This window comes from Solea solea, chromosome 2 (genome assembly GCF_958295425.1).
Source record: "Solea solea chromosome 2, fSolSol10.1, whole genome shotgun sequence".
NCBI classification, from domain to species: Eukaryota; Metazoa; Chordata; class Actinopteri; order Pleuronectiformes; family Soleidae; genus Solea; species Solea solea.
The window spans coordinates 3562464-3582943 of NC_081135.1; the positions used below are offsets into that span (position 1 = coordinate 3562464).

Here is a 20480-nt window from a genome sequence, read left to right on the forward strand (position 1 = left end):
AGGCAGCGGCGCAAGCAACCAGTTGAATGTGTGCAACAGTTGTCTGCTAATAATACCAACAACCTGCTGCGCCTTTAAGAGGATGACTGAGAAGGAAACCTAATAGCCTATCTCTGCATATCTGAGCTCAAGCTTCCATCAATTAACAGCAAGATCCAAGAACGGGACGATATCACAATCCGCCCCTGTTCTCTCCACTCCACTCCACTCCACCTGCTTTTTGTTTGTTTGATTGTTGTTTTTCTTTTTTTTTGCTGCCACCCTCATAACCCGGATTAAATTACGCATTGCACCTTTAAGAAGCTGTCACCAGGATTAGAGTTACGCACGGTGAGAGCCAAGAGGGGTTTTACGCACCGTCGGTATCCAGAGGAGTTCTCCTGCTTCAGCCACAGTCTCTCTCCCTCTGCGCCTGACACCGAACCCACGGGGGAGCCGTCCACACCGCGCGCGCCATGGCCGAGACAGGGACAGGGACAGGGACCGGGTCCGGGTCCGGGACAGGGAAAGGGGTCACAGCCGGGAAACTGGCCATCAACGTCCAGAAGCGGCTGACCAGAGCGCAGGAGAAGGTAAGCGTGGTGACGGTGCGCAGTCAGGCAGAGAGCGGCTCACATAGCAGCGGTCACTGTCCTACTGTCACTGCATGTGAAACTGGATCCTGCGGGATTTTACCTCCAAAATGTGGCTCCATTCACCCGCTGATGCACAGCAACAGAGACACTTAATTTAAGTTAATGTTGACTTAGGAAAAGACATTATTCCTTAACTCGTCTCCTTAAAATTTGAATGATAAATATAATCCATAAATGAGGCCTGTGTGATTTCACCAGCAAGTGAATTTACTCCCTTAATAATAAGCCTTAAAGTGCCGTTACTTTAATTATGCTTTGCAATATTCAGGATAATGGAAGCAATGGTTTAAGGGATTTTTAATGAGTGTACAAAACCTGACATTTCTAGTCTAATATCCCAAATTCAGTGGCAACCTTTACCCCAAACTTCCACCATGGGTCATTTAAGCATTAGCAATTAAAGGTACACATGTTAAACTGTGCAGTAAAAGAGGCTTTTAATTTGGTATCTAAATTAAGGGGGAAGTCTGACCATCTCCAAACTGACTAGTTCTAAGGATCCGATCAGAGTGAGAGGCTGTTGCTTTCGTGGAGATTAAGGTATTCCAGTGTTCCAGGATCAAATGTCATGGCGCTTTTATTTTTATGTTTTATTGTCATGTACAGATTTAAGACACAGGCCATGCAGAGCTGGGGCTTTCCTCTAGAGGGGGACAAAAATAGACCACTATGTCATTTAATGGACATGTGATATGTTAGTATTAATAGTGTGCGTTCATATAGAAAAGTTTTTCTACTTTTAAACACAAATGAGAGTAGAGAAGTTCGATTTTCAGAGTAAAAGTCCAGCTTTGCAGAAGAGTAAAGACACACGATGTCGTCAAAACAGTTTAAATTCATTTAAAGTTTCACTGTTTTGAAGCATTTATAGATGAACTGACTGATTTGCAGGAACCAGGAGTGACAACTGTGACCGAATGAAACCTGATCAGCCGTCTGTGTCCACCTCCCCGGGTTATTATTGTCCTAATCACACTCGGTGCTTAATCCCGCTGAGGTTTTACACACTAATCACCTCAGTCCAACACTACGTCTTAAACCTCATAGCTTATTGTTCCAGCGCCACTTGATTGTTTTCCACTTAAAAAAAATACAACCCAGAAAACTCATGTGGCTTCTTGGTGGACATTTGGGATTATTAATCCTGTGTAACTCGTGGGGTTTGTGGGATTATAAAGTAAATCAGTGAATCAGAGCAATGGAAATCCACAAATGAGGTTGTGTTTGGTCTGTTTTTGTCACCTCTTTGGTGCATTTAGTGTTTTTTACACACTCTGATCACTTTTTCATATACTCCGACACTGTTACAGGAGTAGGAAAATAATGTTATTATGGAGATTTAATGGCGGGCTTGTAAGTGTGGATGATCTTTTATGGAGTTTTGCTTTCACTGCAACTCACTGAATGAAATATCATCATTATTTAGATTCCCTGGAGGAAGTGTGTGGAAGATCCTGCCCTGGTTTTTCCTCATAGTTTGAATTAGCAGGGAATTATTGTTCGTTTTATTCACCAGAACCAGAATTAGAGCTGGGAAATTGTACGTGTTTGTCATAAGTTGGTAGTGGTTTATGAGAAGAAGCCACGTAAACCCCTTCTTGAGCTCTCTGTTCCTACAAAATGTGGTCTGTAATGTAAAGGAATATGTGTCTAGGTCCATGACATGAGTATTTCTGGTCATAGATGCACAGACACCGGCTTGGTTTACACTTGAAAACCTCAACAATCCAAAAGATCCCACACTGAGAAGCTGAGGTCTAGATGTTTATGCGAAGGAAATCGACAAAGTAACACAAAAAAATAAAAACCCTGACAAGGTTTCAGGTGATACTGAAGCTCGCAGTTGGAGCGCTGGTCGTGTGGAGGAAGGTCAGGGTATCGTTTTCCCTCTGAAGGCCAGTGGTGGAGGTGGAGGAGGGGAGTGTCGGCTTCAGCTGTCTGTCTGTTGGCACGCTGCCCTCGCGCCGCTCACTGACTTCGACTTCAACACAAGCGACAGGTTCTGTGTCCAAATGATAACATGGATATCCTGGAATCTGATGCCAGTTAAAGTGTTCAACAGCGTATGAGCTGTGGATTTTAAGACTCAATTTAGGGCAGAAACATTATAATTGTGTTTTATTAAGGTCCAGTTTTTTTAAGAATGAGTGACATCTATTGACTGGAACTCCGTGTCTGCAGAAGTTACTGGGAATATTTGCCGAATTATAGACCTTAGTGGGGTCTGTGCTCAGAGGGACGCAGCAGTGCTGTGCGTTTTCATTTTAGGCCAAGTTGAATCTGACTAAAAGAAAATATCAACGTTTTGATATCTGTATTGGACGTTTGAATCAGTAACGTTACCTTAAAAGTTTCCCTTTAACCCTAACTGAAGGGAAGTTAAGGAGTGTTCTAAGTTCTAAGTGCATATAGTCTATTACCGTGGCCCTAACACACCAAAAACTGTTTGGCACAAAATGGCGGCTAAGAGGATTTTCAAATCTGACTTGATTTTATAAACTTGGGAGACCACAGACGCAACCAACTGTGTTTGGCAGCCCATGACCAAAGTGGAAAGGAACCTCTGGCTTGTAACCAGAGGATGGGTTGCTGGTTTGAGTCCCAATTCGGTCAAAGGGCAGGAGCAAGGTACCTAACCCCCACTGCTCTTCATCCTAGGAAGGTTTCTAGTGCCAATTTTCAGTGTTTTAATCCTGAGAAAGAACAGACTGGACAATCCAGTCAATACACCAAGACCACACACTTTCAGGAAACTTTCAGAAACTTGTTTAGAACAAGTTTACCGTTCTAAACTAAATTAAGCAACATCAGTTTTCCCTGGTCATGTTGAGGAAGTGTTCAATACTTGCCATTTGAAATCTACAATACAGGAAAATTTGCCCAGACTATCTGTTCAAATCAGCCTAAAATTAGAAAACACCCACAATTTACACATGAAAGGGCTACAAATCTAAGTTTGTGTGTTTTTTAAAGCAATTGTACACACGGACTCCTGAAGGAAATATTAGGCTGCTCAGCTGCTAACAGCATCTGTTTGTGGCTCAGCGGGAGGTTTTTTGTTGAAGCTAACTGTGAGCTGACTGTGAGCTAACTGTGAGCTAACTTTGAGCTGACTGTGAGATGACTGTGAGCTGACTGTGAGCTAACTGATCTGACTGTGAGCTAACTGTGAGCTAACTGTGAGATGACTGTGAGCTGACTGTCAGCTAACTGATCTGACTGTGAGCTAACTTTGAGCTAACTTTGAGCTAACTTTGATCTGACTGTGAGCTAACTTTGAGCTGACTGTGAGCTAACTTTGAGCTGACTGTGAGCTAACTTTGAGCTAACTGTGAGCTAACTTTGAGCTGACTGTGAGCTGACTGTGAGCTGACTGTGAGCTAACTGTGAGATGACTGTGAGCTGACTGTGAGCTAACTGTGAGATGACTGTGAGCTGACTGTGAGCTAACTGATCTGACTGTGAGCTAACTGTGAGCTAACTTTGAGCTGACTGTGAGCTGACTGTGAGCTGACTGTGATCTAACTGTGAGCTGACTGTGAGCTAATTGTGAGGTGACTGTGAGCTAACTGTGAGCTAATTGTGAGGTGACTGTGAGCTAACTGTGATCTGACTGTGAGCTAATTGTGAGGTGACTCATCGCTGTTGCATTCATGTCATTTGTTTAATGGACCAGTTGTTGGAATGTGTTTTTCGTCTGCTTGACGTTGTTGTTTATTCCAATATTTTTATTTTGAATGACTGAGTGAAGGAATCGAGGACGTTCATTTTGTGGACCGAGGCCGAGGCATGTGGACGGCGACCGGCTCGTGTTTCACTGTAAGATATAATTTGATTCGGACCATCTGACACAATCATCCCGAGCCTCCTGTGGGTGTCGCCACGGTTGTCATAGCAATGTAAAGCCAAGTGGCTCGCGTCAGCTGTGCTGCAGAGCATGCTGGGAGAATTTTTTTTTTTTGTGTAGTTGTGACAGAGGAGAAGAGAGAACTTTTTTTTTATCTTGAGTCCAATGGAAAATAAAAAAAATCTCGATATTTTTAGTAACTTGAATCCAAATGTTTCTGTTGCCCTGCTTGGCCTGAACACCTGTCCTTCCCTCGCAGGACTCCCAGCATGCCTCACTGCCGGGCGGGGCTCAGATATGTGTGTGTGTGTGAGTGTGTGTGTATAGAGGGTGTATCTATCTATAGCCTTCTCCTCGCCTCCCTTAATACCCCACAAACTGCCCCGAGTGTGTGCTGCGGGTGTATTTTGGGGCGGTGGAAATTGAACACCGACGCAGCTACGACCTTCTCTGAACACACACACACCTACAGACGCTCCAGTATGTTCCATTGTACCCATCATTTTCCTGCCACGCATAAATACGTGTAATCTTTCCACACATTATGGAGGGATTCACCTGAATGCACCGCGAAACTCCGCGGACACAGGACACAGCTGTCAGCTGTGGCGTCCGAAAATAGGTTGGGATTTTATTAGATTATCAGCAGGGAGTGTTCTTCTATTTTTTTTTTTTTGACCTGAAATTGATTAATGATGAATCATTTTGGCACCTCGCCATTAAACACACATGAAACTGACACGGATGAGGATACGAGTTATTTACGACCATAATAAACCACGTTTTTAAAGTTTTAACACAAGATATGAGCATGTTTTCGTACGTGAATTATGATTATGTTGTGCACAGTGTGGAAAAGCACGGTCATCGATGGCTTTGTTTGTGCACAATCTTCCTCCTGCACTCACTCAAACGTTGTGTCACAAGGCATTTGATTAAACCCTGTACTACACACTTTTATTATATAAACAACTTCAAATCAAACTTAATTTAAAGGTGCAGTTCTATAAGAACGTGTGACGTTTGAAGTCATTTTTGCACTGGGATTAGCAGGAATTTGGATTCAAAACAAAGATAATGTAACAATGTTTACTTCCCCAACCTTTTAGTTCACATTAATGTGTTTATATGTTTTCAATAATGGGCACAAAATGATGTTTTCTTGGAAAAAGAATCTTTATTAGAGATATCGCACAACCAAATTGAAAAGTACAAACATTTACAAAATATAGAGAAAATAAAGAAAGTAAAAGATAAATATACAGATGTTAAAAAGACTACAAAATCCTAAACTACTCATATGAATGCAGTTGTAAATGAGTAAATTAGTCATTACTCGATACTCACAATATTGATTGATTGATTGATATTGATTGTTTGCCACTGTTAAAAAGTGGGTTCCCTAAATAGAGAATTTGGGAAACACTGGTTTAGATTATCCAGGTGATTAAATATGTGATAATGAGCGCTGTCCCAAGTTGAATGCACATCGTAGCCGGCGAGTATTTAGCACAAATTAGTGAGTAATTTGACCCGTGAGCTGACTTGTCAAAAATCCATTTAAACCAGGGATTAAATAGTTGTTTTTTTTTACCAGTGAAAATAAGGTATAAAGCCCTTACCTTAAGTACATGTAAAGGCTTCAGTGTAAGGCTACAAAGGACAAATTATTAAGTGTTTATACACTTCTACGAGCAAAGTTACGCATAGCAAGTTCAATTTCTGCCACTGAACCCTCCTGCGTTTTACACTCTGGCCGTTTAATTAACAATTTGAAGGCCAGAGAGTTGACGGCCGCCCGGCGTCTAAATTAGATTTGAAGTGAATGTATTTCCTGTGAGAGCTATAAACAGCACTGAGGCACCGAGTGTGTGGGCGCTCACTGAGCAGGTGTGTGTGTGTCTGTGTGTGTGTGTGTGTGCGTGTGTGTGTGTGTGTGTGTGTGTGTGTGTGTGAGAGCTGCAGCAGCAGCGGGGAAGTCCCTGTGTTATATTCATGTGTGATTTCTGTATCTGTCACTGGCTCAGTGTGGCAGGTGCTGGACGTTCATCCGCGTGTCCGTCACGGCGCGAGGTGACCTTGGTGACCTTGTCTGACTTCATCTTGATTTTCCTCCTTGTCCCTTTTTATTGACATCATTTGTGTGTGGAGTCACAGATTAAGTCCAGATTGGCGATGGTTTTGAATTATTTGGTGATTCCTCTGCACAGCTGTGGACACACCTGAGTCTGTGTCTGAGGAAGGCAGAACATCTTCACTGCGTCATGTGAAACTATTGCATCACATTGTTCATCCTGTTATCTAAAGGTTAAGGCAGCGTTGCTGACGGGTCTCTCGCTTCCTCTTTTCTCTCACCCTCCTCCTTCCTCCTTCCTCTTCACCCTTTTTTCGCCTCGTCGCACCAGTCGGCTTTTCTTGACGTCCATTTAGTTTTTTCCACAGAGCGGGCGAAAGCAGAACCGAGTCTGTGCGCAGACGTCGATCGGATAGAAGTGGGACGGCTGCACCAGCTGGTTCATGAAAAATTATTTAGAATGTTTTCTGCTTCTTAAATTAGAATTTACTGGGGTTTTTTTTTGCTCCTCTGTGACAAAACGAAACATTTGATTTGACTGCGACGCAACATTTTCTCCAGTTAATGGAAAAAACAATCGCCACGTTACTCAATTATGAAAATACTCATTAGTCACAGCCCTGGAATCGGATGTAAAATATGAGTTGTAATAAAATCATCAGATCGTCTGCATTCCGTGTGGTGACTTTGTGTCACTGACTTAAATCTGGACCAAGAATCTCAAACGCCAACGTCACAAAATAACACTTTTGAACTCAGTGATTTCCTCTTTAAAGCGTCACACCAAACCTCATAGAGAAAATCAGCGTTTTTAGCTCACAGGGACACAGGAGCTGCTGGTCTAGCGCTGCCTCGTGTGGTCATTTTGTGTCACTGAGGTAAATCCGAACAAAGAATCTCAAAAGCTGAAGTCACAAAATAACACTTTTGAACTTAGTGATGGAGGCAGCAGTGGATGAACACCTTCTGTGTGCGGTGATGTTAAAATCGCTGATTTTCTCTATGGGGTTTGGTGTGGGAGAGCGAGAGGTTTGCAAACTCCAGTTTCCTGTCGGAAAAGTCTGTGAGATAAAGTTCGTAAACTATCGTAGACGTAAGATGACGAAATGAGAGAGTCGCAAGGTGAAATCATTTATTCTAATTCTGTTTAAAAAAAAAAAAACCTTAATAATGTGTAAAATACAGGATATCAAAGTTTTCAATAAAAGCACAAAACATTTGAACACAAAAGTGATATTTTTAAATCAATTAAACTGCCTTCCAAGGGTCAGCAGGTCACGGAGGCTCTGACCTTTAACCTCCGTATCCTCACACACACACACACACACACACACACACAGCTGGTGTGACTCACAGACACAGGGGAGACATATGGCTTTGACAGGCAGCGACTGAAAATAGCCGCTCATACATGCCTCCAGTTATAGATCAGAACAAAGTGACATGGACCAACGAATGACATGGACACGAGTGGATTATAATCCCAAATTATACATGTGTTTCTGCTTGGTTTTGCAGGTTTTGCAGAAGCTCGGCAAAGCTGACGAGACCCGAGATGCCGCCTTTGAGGAGATGGTGGCCAGATTCAACAAGCAGACGGTCAGCACACATTTTTACTTGTTTAATCTGTCAGACCAAGAAAAGGCCTCACGGTGATGTCTGGACTCATATCCCAGCATCAATCCTAAAGTTCTTGACTCTTTGGCTCTTTTAGGTAGAAGGCGCCAAACTGCAGAAAGACCTGAAAGCCTACGTGACGTCAGTGAAAAGTACGTGTGGTTTTAAAATCTCGTGTTAAGGTATTTTGTCCCTGGAAGGACCTGATATCATTAGATTAGACTGTTTTGAGTTTTTTTCAGGAATTAACACAACCTTTTCTGATTTTTCAGCGTCTAAAATGTGAATGTGTTCTAGTTTCTTTGCTCCATGTAACAAAGAAGTCATTCAAACTGAACTGTTTTGGTTTGTGGATGTTGAGAACGTCATCGTTTCCAGGTTTGAGAACCACCGATGAACGTTTTTCAACGTTTTCTGATGAAGAAAATGAGCCCTATTATCATACATCGTTCATGGTGTTTGGTATTTGACCAAATTGTGAAATAAAACTGAATTTAAATGGAGTTGAAATCTGAGATTTGTTTAAAGATGTAAGGTCCCATTTAAAAAAAAAAAATGTCTCTAAAAGTGTTAAAAGAGCCTTCGTGTCTGAATTCAAACTCAATTTAAATGATTAAGAGAAGGAAATTGCACTTTTTCACGTATGGTTTCGCTGCTGTTAATCTGAGTTATTTGATTTATTTGTATATGATATGTATTTGTCTCCTCAGTTCTGCACGACGCGTCGCGGCGGCTGCAGGACTGTCTGGCCGAAATGTACGAACCCGAGTGGTTCGGCAAGGAGGAGATGGACGCGCTGACAGAGGTGAGACCTGGAAACATCGTCGTGTCGAAGTTCCTCTTTCCTCCTGTGACCTCTGCTCTTCTGTGCTTTAAGTCTTGTACCCGTTACTTTGTCTTCTAAGTGATTAGAAATCATCGTCTCCACATTGTTATTGCCTTCCACTTAACGTCTCGTCCTCCGGTGTCTTTTCATCCTTCTTTCTGTCTCTTTAACTGCATGCATTTCTCCTTCCGCCCCTGAAAGGAGATGATAGAGAAGGAGATGGACAATAACTTGGAGGTAAAATGCAAAAAAAAGGTGTCCCAGTGTGTCCCACTGATCAAGGAGCATCATTTAAATCAATAAATAGATAAACCTTGAACCTCGTGTCCTGATTGTAACCATTTCACTTCCTTTATTTACCGGTTTAAATGTCTGTGAAGAAGCCGACGTAGGCCGCAGCCATTTTTGCACATTGCATGACCGTAATTACACGACAAAAGCTGAGAAGTTGCACGTCAAAGTTAATAAATACGTGGTTATTTTACGGTAATTTCACTCGAATCACCGTCTTTGTAGCCAGAGAGGAGAGAGTTGGGAAAAAACACCTGTTCATACAGTTTTTCAGCCTGTTTTTGCACATTGAGACAAAAAAAACTAAAAGAAATGTTACTTTAAATGTGTTTTATACTGTTCACGTTTCAGATTTAACATGTCACATCTGGTGTTCTTTTTGTTTTTCTTCATTTTAAATTGTTAAAATGCTATTTTAACATGCAGTAAACTGTAAATAACTGCCAGATATTGAAAGTTATTCAGGAAAACAGGAAATTTTCTCGCCCTTTTATGGTTAAAATAAGCAAAAAAAAAAAGGGTTAAATATTTTCTTTGTTCCATGCAACAAAAAAAAGTATAAAACTGACATTTGAGAACATTATTCCCAGGTTTAGTAACATTTTCTGATATTTTACAGACCAAACAAGTGGAAATAATCGACAGATTAATCTGAAAAGTTTTCCTACTTGATTGCACTCCTTTTAATGACTGGATGAATGTAAAATAGTTAGATTTAGCAGATTATAGTAGTATTAGCTTCACCTTTTAATCTCACAATTGCTTAAAAAATGCCGTATTTTAAAGATATGATGACGCAATCTAAATACACGTTTGATCGAATGTAATCCGGGCAGATTACTCTCTCAGACATGTATTTATTTATTTTTTTAAAGAATAACAAGAAAGTGGACAGAAAATATAATAAATAGATCGTAAACATTGTTGTAAACTGTGCTTTTGTGTATTTGTGTTCAGGACACAGACACGCTGTGGTTAGACTATCACCAGAACATCACGGACAAATGTGTGGTGTGCATGGACACGTACCTGACTCAGTTTCCTGATCTGAAGGTGTGTGTTATGCAACTTGAAGCAGATTTAAATACAACATTCAACATTGTTTTAAGGCTTTTAAACGTCCGAGTGACTGCACCGTGTGTCCTCTGCAGGCTCGCATAGCAAAGCGTGACAGGAAGTTGGTGGACTTTGACAGTGCCAGGCATCACTTTGCCTCCTTACAGAAAGGGAAGAAGAAGGATGAGGCCAAGATCGCCAAGGTAACCGTGTCTGTGTGTGTCTGTGTCTGTGTGTGTCTGTGTCTGTGTGTGTGTGTGTGTGTGTGTGTGTGTGTGTGCGCTTGACTGCAGTTGAAAAGAATAGTTCTTAATTTAGTTTGTTGTTGTTTTGTTTTTGGACCTAAAGTGTTTGTAAAGTGATGGAAAATATCTCCTCTGACTTTCTCACCCGACAAAAATGTGTTTCTAACCACCGTGTCCAATCTGAGTGATTTAAAAAAAAAAAAAAAACATAAAAACTCTGGTGTCAAATAGAGCTGAAACTGTTTTTTTTTTTTAAACAATTTCCTCTGATTTTTCAGCTTCTTAAATGTGAATATTTTCTGGATTATTTGCTCCATAAAACAAATAAATCCTTAAAACAGAATAACTTTAGCTCTGTGAACATTTGAGAAATACTGATCAACATTTTCTGACATTTTATGGACCAAACAACGACTCGATGAATCGATTATTGTAAGTCGCTTTGGATAAAAGCGTCTGCTAAATGACATGTAATGTAATGTAATGATTATGAAAATAAACCACTTGATACTGTCCTGCTCTCTGTCTCCCTCTATCTCTAAGCAGTGGTACTGCAGCCTCCCTGCAGGAGTCCTCTCTTCTCTCCTTCTTCTTCTTTACTTTATTTCTTCATATTTGGAATTTTAAATGAAGTTGCAAAGACACATTTGCTTTACGCACACTTTAACACGACGCATGAACTGCTGCTGCTGATTAACACGTGTCTGTTGAACCTGTTTTCTGCCACGTGCTCATTAACATGTGCTTTTTTTGCCGTTTGTCTTGAATTGTTCTTGTTTGCTTTTTTTTTTTGTCTTTCTCTCTCTCTCTCTCTGTCTCTCTCTTGCATGGTGTGTGTGGTTAGCCAGCAGCCCTGTTGGAGATGGCGGCTCCCAGCTGGGCTCAGGGTTTGATATCAGCCCACCAGGTGGCTCAGACTAACCTCTCCTACAACCAGGTGACACTCTGGTTCATCACTGACCTCCCCCTCCCCTCTAAACAACTAAAGTGTTAGCTGTAGTAGCACGTGATCAGGCTCAGGGCCGGCCCTAACCTTTATGGGGCCCTAAGCTGAATTTGAGGGGCGGGGCGGGCACCACCTCGGAGTAGCCGGTGCTTGACTATTATTGATGCACATGTAAGCGCATTTTAAGTGAAGCACTAGTTTAATTTAATTTAATTTAATTTAATTTAATTTAATTTAATTTAATTTAATTTAATTTAATTTAATTTAATTTAATTTAATTTAATTTAATTTAATTTAATTTAATTTAATTAGTCTAACTTAATGCTGGAACTGCTTATTAATAAAAATGCATATTTGAAATAGGTTATTTTATGCTGTATTTAAAGTGAAGCACTAGTTTATTTTATTTTGTTTTATTTTATTTTATTTTATTTTGTCTAACTTAACTTAACTTAAAAATAGGAAAAAAAACTAAATTTCAGATATAAAATCCTGACAAATTGTTTATGGAATCATTTTCATACAATGGAAAGTCATAATTTAATTTAATTTTGTTTATTTAAGTAACGCTTGAACTGCTCATTAATAAAAATGCATATTTGAAGTAGGTTATTTTATGCTGAACCAAAATGTCTCTGTACGACCAAAACCTTAGTTTCTAAACCGTAATATTATATGTATTACAACATAAAGATGTGATTACATTTTAATACATTTTGAAAGTTTCTTAATGCATTTGGAACGTGTTAATATCTCTGTGATTAAAGTTTAAGAAGCTTCATATTAGTGATTCTGGTGTTTCAGGTGAAGCTGCTGATCACGTGGTACAGACAGAGCCTCACCACAATCTGCCCCCTCCCCCACAATCAAAATGATTGTTTACATCCTTTCTTTATTTGACACAAATGCCCTTTATCTACTTTTCTACCTACGACATTTTGCCATTTGAATGTTACGCAGCGTTCACGTGGCTGCAGCTATTAAACCCTGACCGTTTGTCTGCATGCACGTGTGCTCATAAAAGTCTGCCGTTCCTAATCTGTTTGGATTAAGAGACGTATGCCCAGTATTATAGTATAATTTAATTGTGTGCGCGCGCGTTTGTGTGCAGGCAGAGGAAGACCTCGGTCGAGCCCAGAAGATTTTCGAGGAGCTGAATGTGGAGTTACAAGACGAGCTTCCAGTCCTGTGGGACACGTGAGTTCATAAAAATGTTCATTTTTTTTACTTTTAATCCTCCAAAATGTTTATTTCTCATGTCCTGGGATTTAAATCTGCGTGTTTACGTCACATGCAGTCGTGTTGGCGTCTATGTTAACACATTCCAGAGCCTGGCAGGTCATCAGGATAAGTTCCACAAAGATATGAGCAAAGTGAGTAGAGCTCACGAGAATGAAACCATGGATTATTATTGATTGAATGTGATCGATCAGTTGTATTGATGATTGATGATTGATGCGTCCTCAGCTCAGCCAAAACCTGAATGACATCATGACCAAACTGGAGGAGCAGCGGCAGCTCAAGTAAGTGTTTTTAAAGACATGGCTGGATTATAATGGATTATGATGGATTACTGCTGGGAAATGACGTGTTAAAATGAGCGTCTGAGTGGTCATTTTCTATTTGATGCCTTTATTTGTGGTTGTTTGGCATCTCTTTGTCGTTGTAATTAAACATGTTGTGGTTATTTTGAATCTTATCTCATACATTTGTTAAATTTTGTATTGTTTTGATTCTCTTTGGATTAAAGTTGCACATTTGTGTTGCACTTTTGCACCTTTTCATCGTTGTTTTTGCAGTAACGGGTTTTCCAAGGTTCCTTGGAATCCTTGAAAGTTTGTGAATTTGAAAACAAACAATATTCAAGGCCCTTGAAAGATTTTGAAAATCGCCTTAAATGTACTTGAGTCCTTGAATGTTTGAAGTCATGTTTCCCTGTTACCACTCAGACATTAACCCCAACACTTTATGTTGTATTTAAAATACACTGTATATGAGAGTAATGTCCGTCACACTGCCCCCTACTGTAGAAAAGATGGTACTGCAGAAGCCAAGACAGAAGATGGTGCAAAGAGGTAAAAACGTGCTGCACTTTTTGATGCTGGTTTGTTTTGCGTGTCGGCTGAGCGTGCAGCTTTTTTATGTGTTGTTCTTTTGTGTCACTCACTCACTCTTCAGTCGCCTTTTCTGATCCATAGAGTCTTAACTCTGTTAACGTGAGATACAGATTATGGTTAAAGGACTTATTTTAGTTGTTTGAAGACATTGAACTGTGAGAAACATGTTCTTTTCCCCTGGTTTGGGATTTAACTTTGTGAGCTTCTTTGTTTGTTTGTGCGTTCCTTTAAGTCCTGACAATCACATGCTGTGCACAGTGTGTTGTCATGAATGTCAGGTGCATGTTGTGCTCGTCGTGTGTCACACATGCTGAGACACAGCCAATGTTTTGCGTTGCTTTGTCGCCCTCGTGTGGAGCTGAAACCAGCATGTGTCATGAGTTTTCTTTTCTTTTCGCTTTCCATCTTTTCTTTTACTTACTTACTGCTTTGTGTATTTTCCTTCTCTCTCACTCACTCACTGCTGTCTCCCTCTTCATTGACAGTGATGAAGCCAACCACAGTGATTCAGCCTGCTCAGCACCAAAGGTAAAAACAGAAACAAGACATTAACAGCCTCAATATGTACTGCAGAGGTGCTCCATTCAGTCAATTTGATGCAACCCGCCACCAGTTTCTTTCTATTTATAAGTTAATTTTGCATCCTAAATGTACTTTTTTATGTGAACTATATATATATTGTTCCATAATCTGTGAAATATGATGGAATTTTGTGATATAAATTCAATCCTGTCCCCAGAAATGTGACTTTTTTCACTTGAACAGTCGCCTCCTGTGCAGACTAGAAGTTCATTCCAAATTTCAAAGCTTGTTGTTGCACAATGTCTGTAAATATTGCACATTATTCACTCATACTGCACTTATTTCTTGAATATTGCACATTATACACACACAGGATTTGCTAAACTTGTGAATAAAAACACCAAGTAAAGTAAAGTTAGTTCCAGTCTTGTATAAAGTAGCAAAACGTTGAAGTCACTCTTTTATAATATTATAATAATAATAAAGTAAACATCTTAAAGTATATGACATTTACTGTACTAAGAAGTATCAAAAGTCATTTTTCTGATACAAAATGCACTTTAAGGATTAGTGGGATAAAAGTAGCTAGAAATATAAATCACTTTTGTACTTAATTACAGTAACAAACATTGGTTAATTCCCCTTTTAAATCCACATCATCATAAATACGGTGTATATTCAGTGTCGGTCATGGTGTGCGTACTAATCTGTGTCTCTGTCTGCCTCACCGCTCTGCATGGGTGCACGTGTGTGTGTTTTTATGGTTTAACCCGCGCTGGCGGAGCAGAGGCTCGGTCCTCCTCCCAGTCGACCTCCACCGAGGCTGACGCCGTCTCCGGACCAGAGACGGGAAAACGCCGCGCTGTTTGAGGACGAGGCCTCGGAGTCTGACGCTAACGCCGACTCCACAGCGACGACAGCAACGACACAGAAGGTCAGACTGACGGAAACCACCTCTACACCTTAGTCTGATTATTGTTTGTCCTCTTCTGTAGGATTATTGTCGATGAAGTGATTACTCCTCTAAAAAGCCCTAGATACATGCAAATTTGACTTAACATTTGCAGAGATTATACCGTCCTTACCTCATTTGTATGTGTGTGTGAAGCAGTGTGAACCCTGGTCAGGGTTCAGCCTGCTGGACTGGGATGTGGAGGTTTTCCATCCCGTCACATGTCCAGCTCCTCAGGTTGGTAAAAGTGTGTGTTTGGTTGAGGACGAAAAAGAATAAAAAAATCAGCAGCGTTTCCATCAAAGAGACCGTGTTTACATCCAGTTTGAGTTCACACTTAGAATAAAAATGAGAAAAACTCCAAATCATCTTACACATGCGTCTATATCTCTGTAAAAACAGAATTTTAGACTGCATGTAAACATGTGCATGTCAGCTGTGTGTGGTCCAATGTCACTGAAAAAAGATTTTAGTGTGTGTGTGTGTGTGTGTGAGGTCAGAAAACAACCACGTTTTAGTGCACGGTGTCTTCTGTGCATGTTTGTGTTGCTTGACACTTGATGGTGGCGATATATTGTACGTACACACAGCGCTCGCACTCAATCAGTTTAGACTTCAAGCTTTGACTGATTATTTTAAAGTCTGTGGTTGTCTTCGGTATTTTTTTACTGCCTCACGGAAGGCGCCATCATGGGATTCATGGGTAAGCGCGGGTTCAAAGCAGCCAAACACTGCAATGTTTTCCATCTTCATGGACGGTGAAATAATTGATCTGTGTCTTTTTCTCATCAAAACCTCCCTTCCTCTGAATTTGTGTCACGCCGTGCACAAATCTGGAACCCGACCTTTGTTCCAAACCCTCAACTCCTCTTGCGTCTTCTTTGTCCCGTCCATCTACCGTCCCTCTCACTTTGCCTCCAAACCAAACGCAAATGCTCCCCACAACCCCCCCCCCCCCCCCCCCCCCCCCCCCGACCTCATAGCAAGAACCTAGAGCCACAGAGCAGGAACTCCAGTATGATGATGATGATCAATACTCAGAGGAGGCCCAATGTGGCGGGGGTTCCAGTGAACCCACCACCGGGAGCTATTCTCAGCCCGGTTGGGACGATGCAGACATGGATCAAGATCAGGAAAGCTGGAACGACACCCAAGGCCACGCCGCTCAGTCGTACACCGAGCCCACCTGGGATGATAAAGACACCAGTGTGGGACAGGGTGGCTGGGGAGATGATGAAGAGGCACAGGTATAGTCGGATGGATAGGTAGACGCGTGGGTCCTTGAAGTCTAGAATCCCTCAGGTTCTGAAAACTCCTCCCTTCTGATCCCATGTAGCCTTTTATTTCTTCATTTTGATCTCACTTCTCTTTGAACCTTCACATTTTTTTTGCTACGCTAAGCAAAAATCATTGACTTCCATCAAAACTGACCTGGACTCTGCTGGTTTTCTTCTTGTTTACAGTGTGCTGTGACCAACGGCTCTGATGGTGAAGTCCCTCCAGGATTCCTCTACAAGGTGAGACTGAGACTTTGCTCTATCTCTGGGTTAACGCGGTAAATATGGTTCATATTCAAAATGTTGACCTTCTTCTGGCTTTTTTTATTTGGCTCTAGGTGAAGGCGATTCACGACTACACTGCCACCGATGGTGATGAGCTGGAACTGAAGATGGGAGATGTCGTGCTGGTTGTGGCCTTTGACAACCCAGATGAACAGGTCATCTCCTCTATCTATATTTAGATATTATTATATATCTGTGGCTTTTTTTGAGGGGGTTAACGTGCATAAAAACCCGGAAAATGCGATAGTGGCATAGGGCACAAACCCATTCGTAGCCCCCAGGGCTCTATAGCGCCCCCAGAAGTCGGGTCATGGTTAGACATAAGTGGTTGGATCTGGACAAAATTTAGTGCGTTTGTCGGGCTTACTCTAAAGTTTCTTGAGGAATTCTTGGGAAATTTTTGACACGAGAGAAAGTGGCCAAAATTGCGCTAAATGCTAAAAGTCGTACATAGTTGTTCCGATTTTAACCAAACTTGCTACACTTGTTGCTCTCATGATTCCAAACAAATTTCCACATACTTCCATTAGCTCCGCCCACCCAGAAGTCGGCCATTTTGGTAAAACAAAACGGCTAGTCTACACATTTGAACAAATTTGTCCTAGCACGTTTGAGCTAGCCGCGTCAAACTCGGTCCATGTGTTCTAGACAAGTTAATAAATAAAAGCTATCAAAGGATTTTCTCTTCGCCAAAAGCCGTGGCCTCAGCGCTCCGACAAAGTTTGCGTTAAAATGGCAGGAAAATTACTTTTTGAATTCCACTTTTTGAAAGCTTTCAACTTGAAATTCCTCACAGTCATCGGATATGACGTGTTGCGTGGGGCGAGGGCCCTATCATGACTGCGTGCAGTTCTAGTTGCTTTTATGTTTATTCAAATTTGTATGTTTGTAGTTCCATTATCTTTCATATTTGGATTTCATTTTATGGTATTGGGTTGTGACATTTGACTTTTTGAGCTTAAAATTAATACGTATAACCTTTAATATGTTCATAGGAATATGAATATGTGTATCCTGACTACCAGTAAATCTAGCCAAGATCCTGACACTAAAAACCTGGTTTGTGTTGTTCATACCTGCAGGACGATGGCTGGCTCATGGGTTATCAAGAGTGTCAGTGGTTGCAGAAGAAAGCTCTTTCAGCCAAAGGTGTTTTCCCTGAAAACTTCACCCAGAAGGTTTGAGGTTCATGACACCCCCAAAGATTCTTCTCCCACTTCTCCGACACAAACTCTTCCGAAGTCCGTTTCATAAATGTCTATTTCTACACAATACAATGTATTGGTACAGCATGATTGGAAATGTGCACGCACATCTCAACAGTTATGACACCAAATTATTTATATGTGCAGAAAACAGCGATGGTCTGTAATCACAGAATTTCTCGAATATATTTATGTGCAAGAAAAGTTAAATGATGAGAGGAAACATTTTAGTTGTGACATTTGTCTAAAATGTCCAAATTGCAACACAAAATAATGCTGAATTCTTAACAATGTGGTGAACACAAGTGAAACACAAGACAATAGCGATATTTAAAAAGAAAAAAAAGAAAGGAGATAGTCGTGGATGTACTGTATGAATGTCAAAGTATCTATGTCGTGTATCAAGTTTTTGAACAAAAATCATTTTTGAGGACTTTTCACAGTTGCGTGCATGAAGCATTTGTCATTTCACTGTGGCACCAGTTGGGGCATCGCTCCATGAAATATGCCTGTTGCAGGTGTCCCAGGCTAGAGCCCTGGAGAACACCACCCATATAAACCGGATGTTTGCGGGGCTTTTTCTTGCTTTATCAAAGTGAATAACTTCCGTTTCTTGAACTTGTAGCTTTATCAAAGGGAACAGTAGTTTATCATTGATTTAAATTGGCCATTTTGAGTATGTGACATGAGGAGTGGCTTTAATTTTCTAATGCACACGTTTTATTTTAGTTTTTGAAACATCTGTTCATTGAAGCATGAAATTCAAAGCTTCTCATCAAGCTTGGCTACTGAATATTTTCCTCCGTCGTCTATCATTACCACTATTTCTGGCTATAAACCACTGATTTAGTTGGAGTACTCTGAGATATGTTATTTAAATATTTTCCATATTTAATTATGGATTTCTGTGATCTCTGGTATACGACGATCTGACCGGACTCTTTTGCTGTCAACACTGGATCGTTTATAGAGACATGTGTTTTCTTTAGTTTCCAAGTATAAAGGTTTAGACTGCTGTGAGTCCATGGCTGCAGTGTTACCGAGTTAAAATAAATAACGAGCCTGTGATTTATCTGACAGACAGAAACCAAAGTTAAACCCCACAAAAAATGTATTTTCAAACTATGGAGATAATGAATATGGTCACTATTGCAACAAATTGGTCATTAAAGATTAATGAAGCAACAGTGTGCTGTGTCAATGTCATTCTTTACCACTTATATAGTGAAAAAACACAATATTGATAGTTTTCGGACACTTTAGTGTGTACATTATTTAGTCCATTAGTTTGTGCTACTATTGTGCTACGGCTGCATATAATACTGCATGTTATTTTCTGATGAGCAGCAAAACACAGACAACAAAAACCTCCAGACAACATTACTGCTTTACCTTTACTCACCAGCAGGTGGTGATGTGGTGAATTTGTGTGATTTAGTTTTTATGCTTTGCTCGACTCCAGTATTTCCATGAGAGTTGTGGAGGATCAAATTTGACGCCACTTTAGTCCAGTCATTAAAAACAACTACTTTTATGTTTTATGTAACACTATTTAAAAAGTACCCTGCTTTGGAAAACTTAAACCATGTCATAGATGAAACCCACTGTATTTACTTCACTTCAGATCTTGGCTGATATGTCCAGCTTCATACCTGCAACAGCAGATTGACCTTTGATGTTTTTCTAACAGCAGGACATGCAGTCATGTGGAAAACACAACAGAGAACTTGTTTAATGAGTGACTTTTTAATGAGGGGTTTTTTCCCCATATTTAATTGAAGTTACATTAATGCAAATGCACACATCTGACAAAAATGACTATACTTTCAAGGTAATTTAAATCTACATCATGCCGGAACGACACGTTTTGACCTAATGTACACTAAGAACATCTTTATCTACGAGTACACTGGATACAGATCAACCTAACACATTTCATTTGTCAAGAATTACTCAAAAATATGTCCGACGAGGTTAATTATCCCTCTCTCTCGTGTCATGATGAGAGAGGCCTTGCAGGAGCACGGCAACCTGCGTTTGTCCCTCTGGACATGTGTTTACTCTCGCAATGGGAACATTTGCTGCTGAATGGAACACACACACACACACATCAGAGAACAATGGACATCTGAGGGCAAAGAACGCCAAAGAAAGTAGTTACTAAGGAAACTACTACTTTCTTGGCAGTGCAAACAGTTCTGTCGTCACGTCTCTTAGGTTACCTTCAGGGGCAGAAATGACACAGTGGAGCCTTTTGTCAGCTCTTGCACTTAATGTGAAAACACTGATGGAATAATGTTCTTCCACAAACTATGAGTTTTCTAATGTTTTCTAAATTTCCAGAGTGAAAGTCAGAAATTGGTCAGCTTATAGCAAAGAAATCGTTGAAAATAGAATAAGTTTGGTCTGTGGACAGAACGAGATCATTGAGAACATCAACATTTTCTGTCCTTGTATGAAAAAGATTTTACACTATTATCACATTCATTCTTGCTGAAGCTGCATGAGAGTAATCTTCACTGTGACTTTTGTGAAGCGTGTGTTCCTCAGAGTGACGTCTACCACGCTGGTGATGCAACAACAAA

The 20480-nt window shown here is 40.6% G+C and overlaps 1 protein-coding gene across 1 annotated transcript; it reads left to right on the forward strand.

The window, feature by feature from the left end:
- The first annotated feature begins 103 nt into the window (after nucleotides 1-103).
- bin1b (bridging integrator 1b) lies at nucleotides 104-19082 on the forward strand. The gene is made up of 14 exons (XM_058622044.1): nucleotides 104-572; nucleotides 8075-8155; nucleotides 8271-8325; nucleotides 8884-8978; nucleotides 10248-10343; nucleotides 10442-10549; nucleotides 12649-12734; nucleotides 12835-12910; nucleotides 13005-13060; nucleotides 13568-13612; nucleotides 14140-14182; nucleotides 16592-16645; nucleotides 16744-16845; nucleotides 17773-19082. The coding sequence occupies exons 1-14, from the start codon at nucleotides 456-458 to the stop codon at nucleotides 17872-17874; spliced, it is 1116 nt and encodes a 371-aa protein (XP_058478027.1). The 5' UTR covers nucleotides 104-455; the 3' UTR covers nucleotides 17875-19082.
- The last annotated feature ends 1398 nt before the right edge of the window (nucleotides 19083-20480 follow it).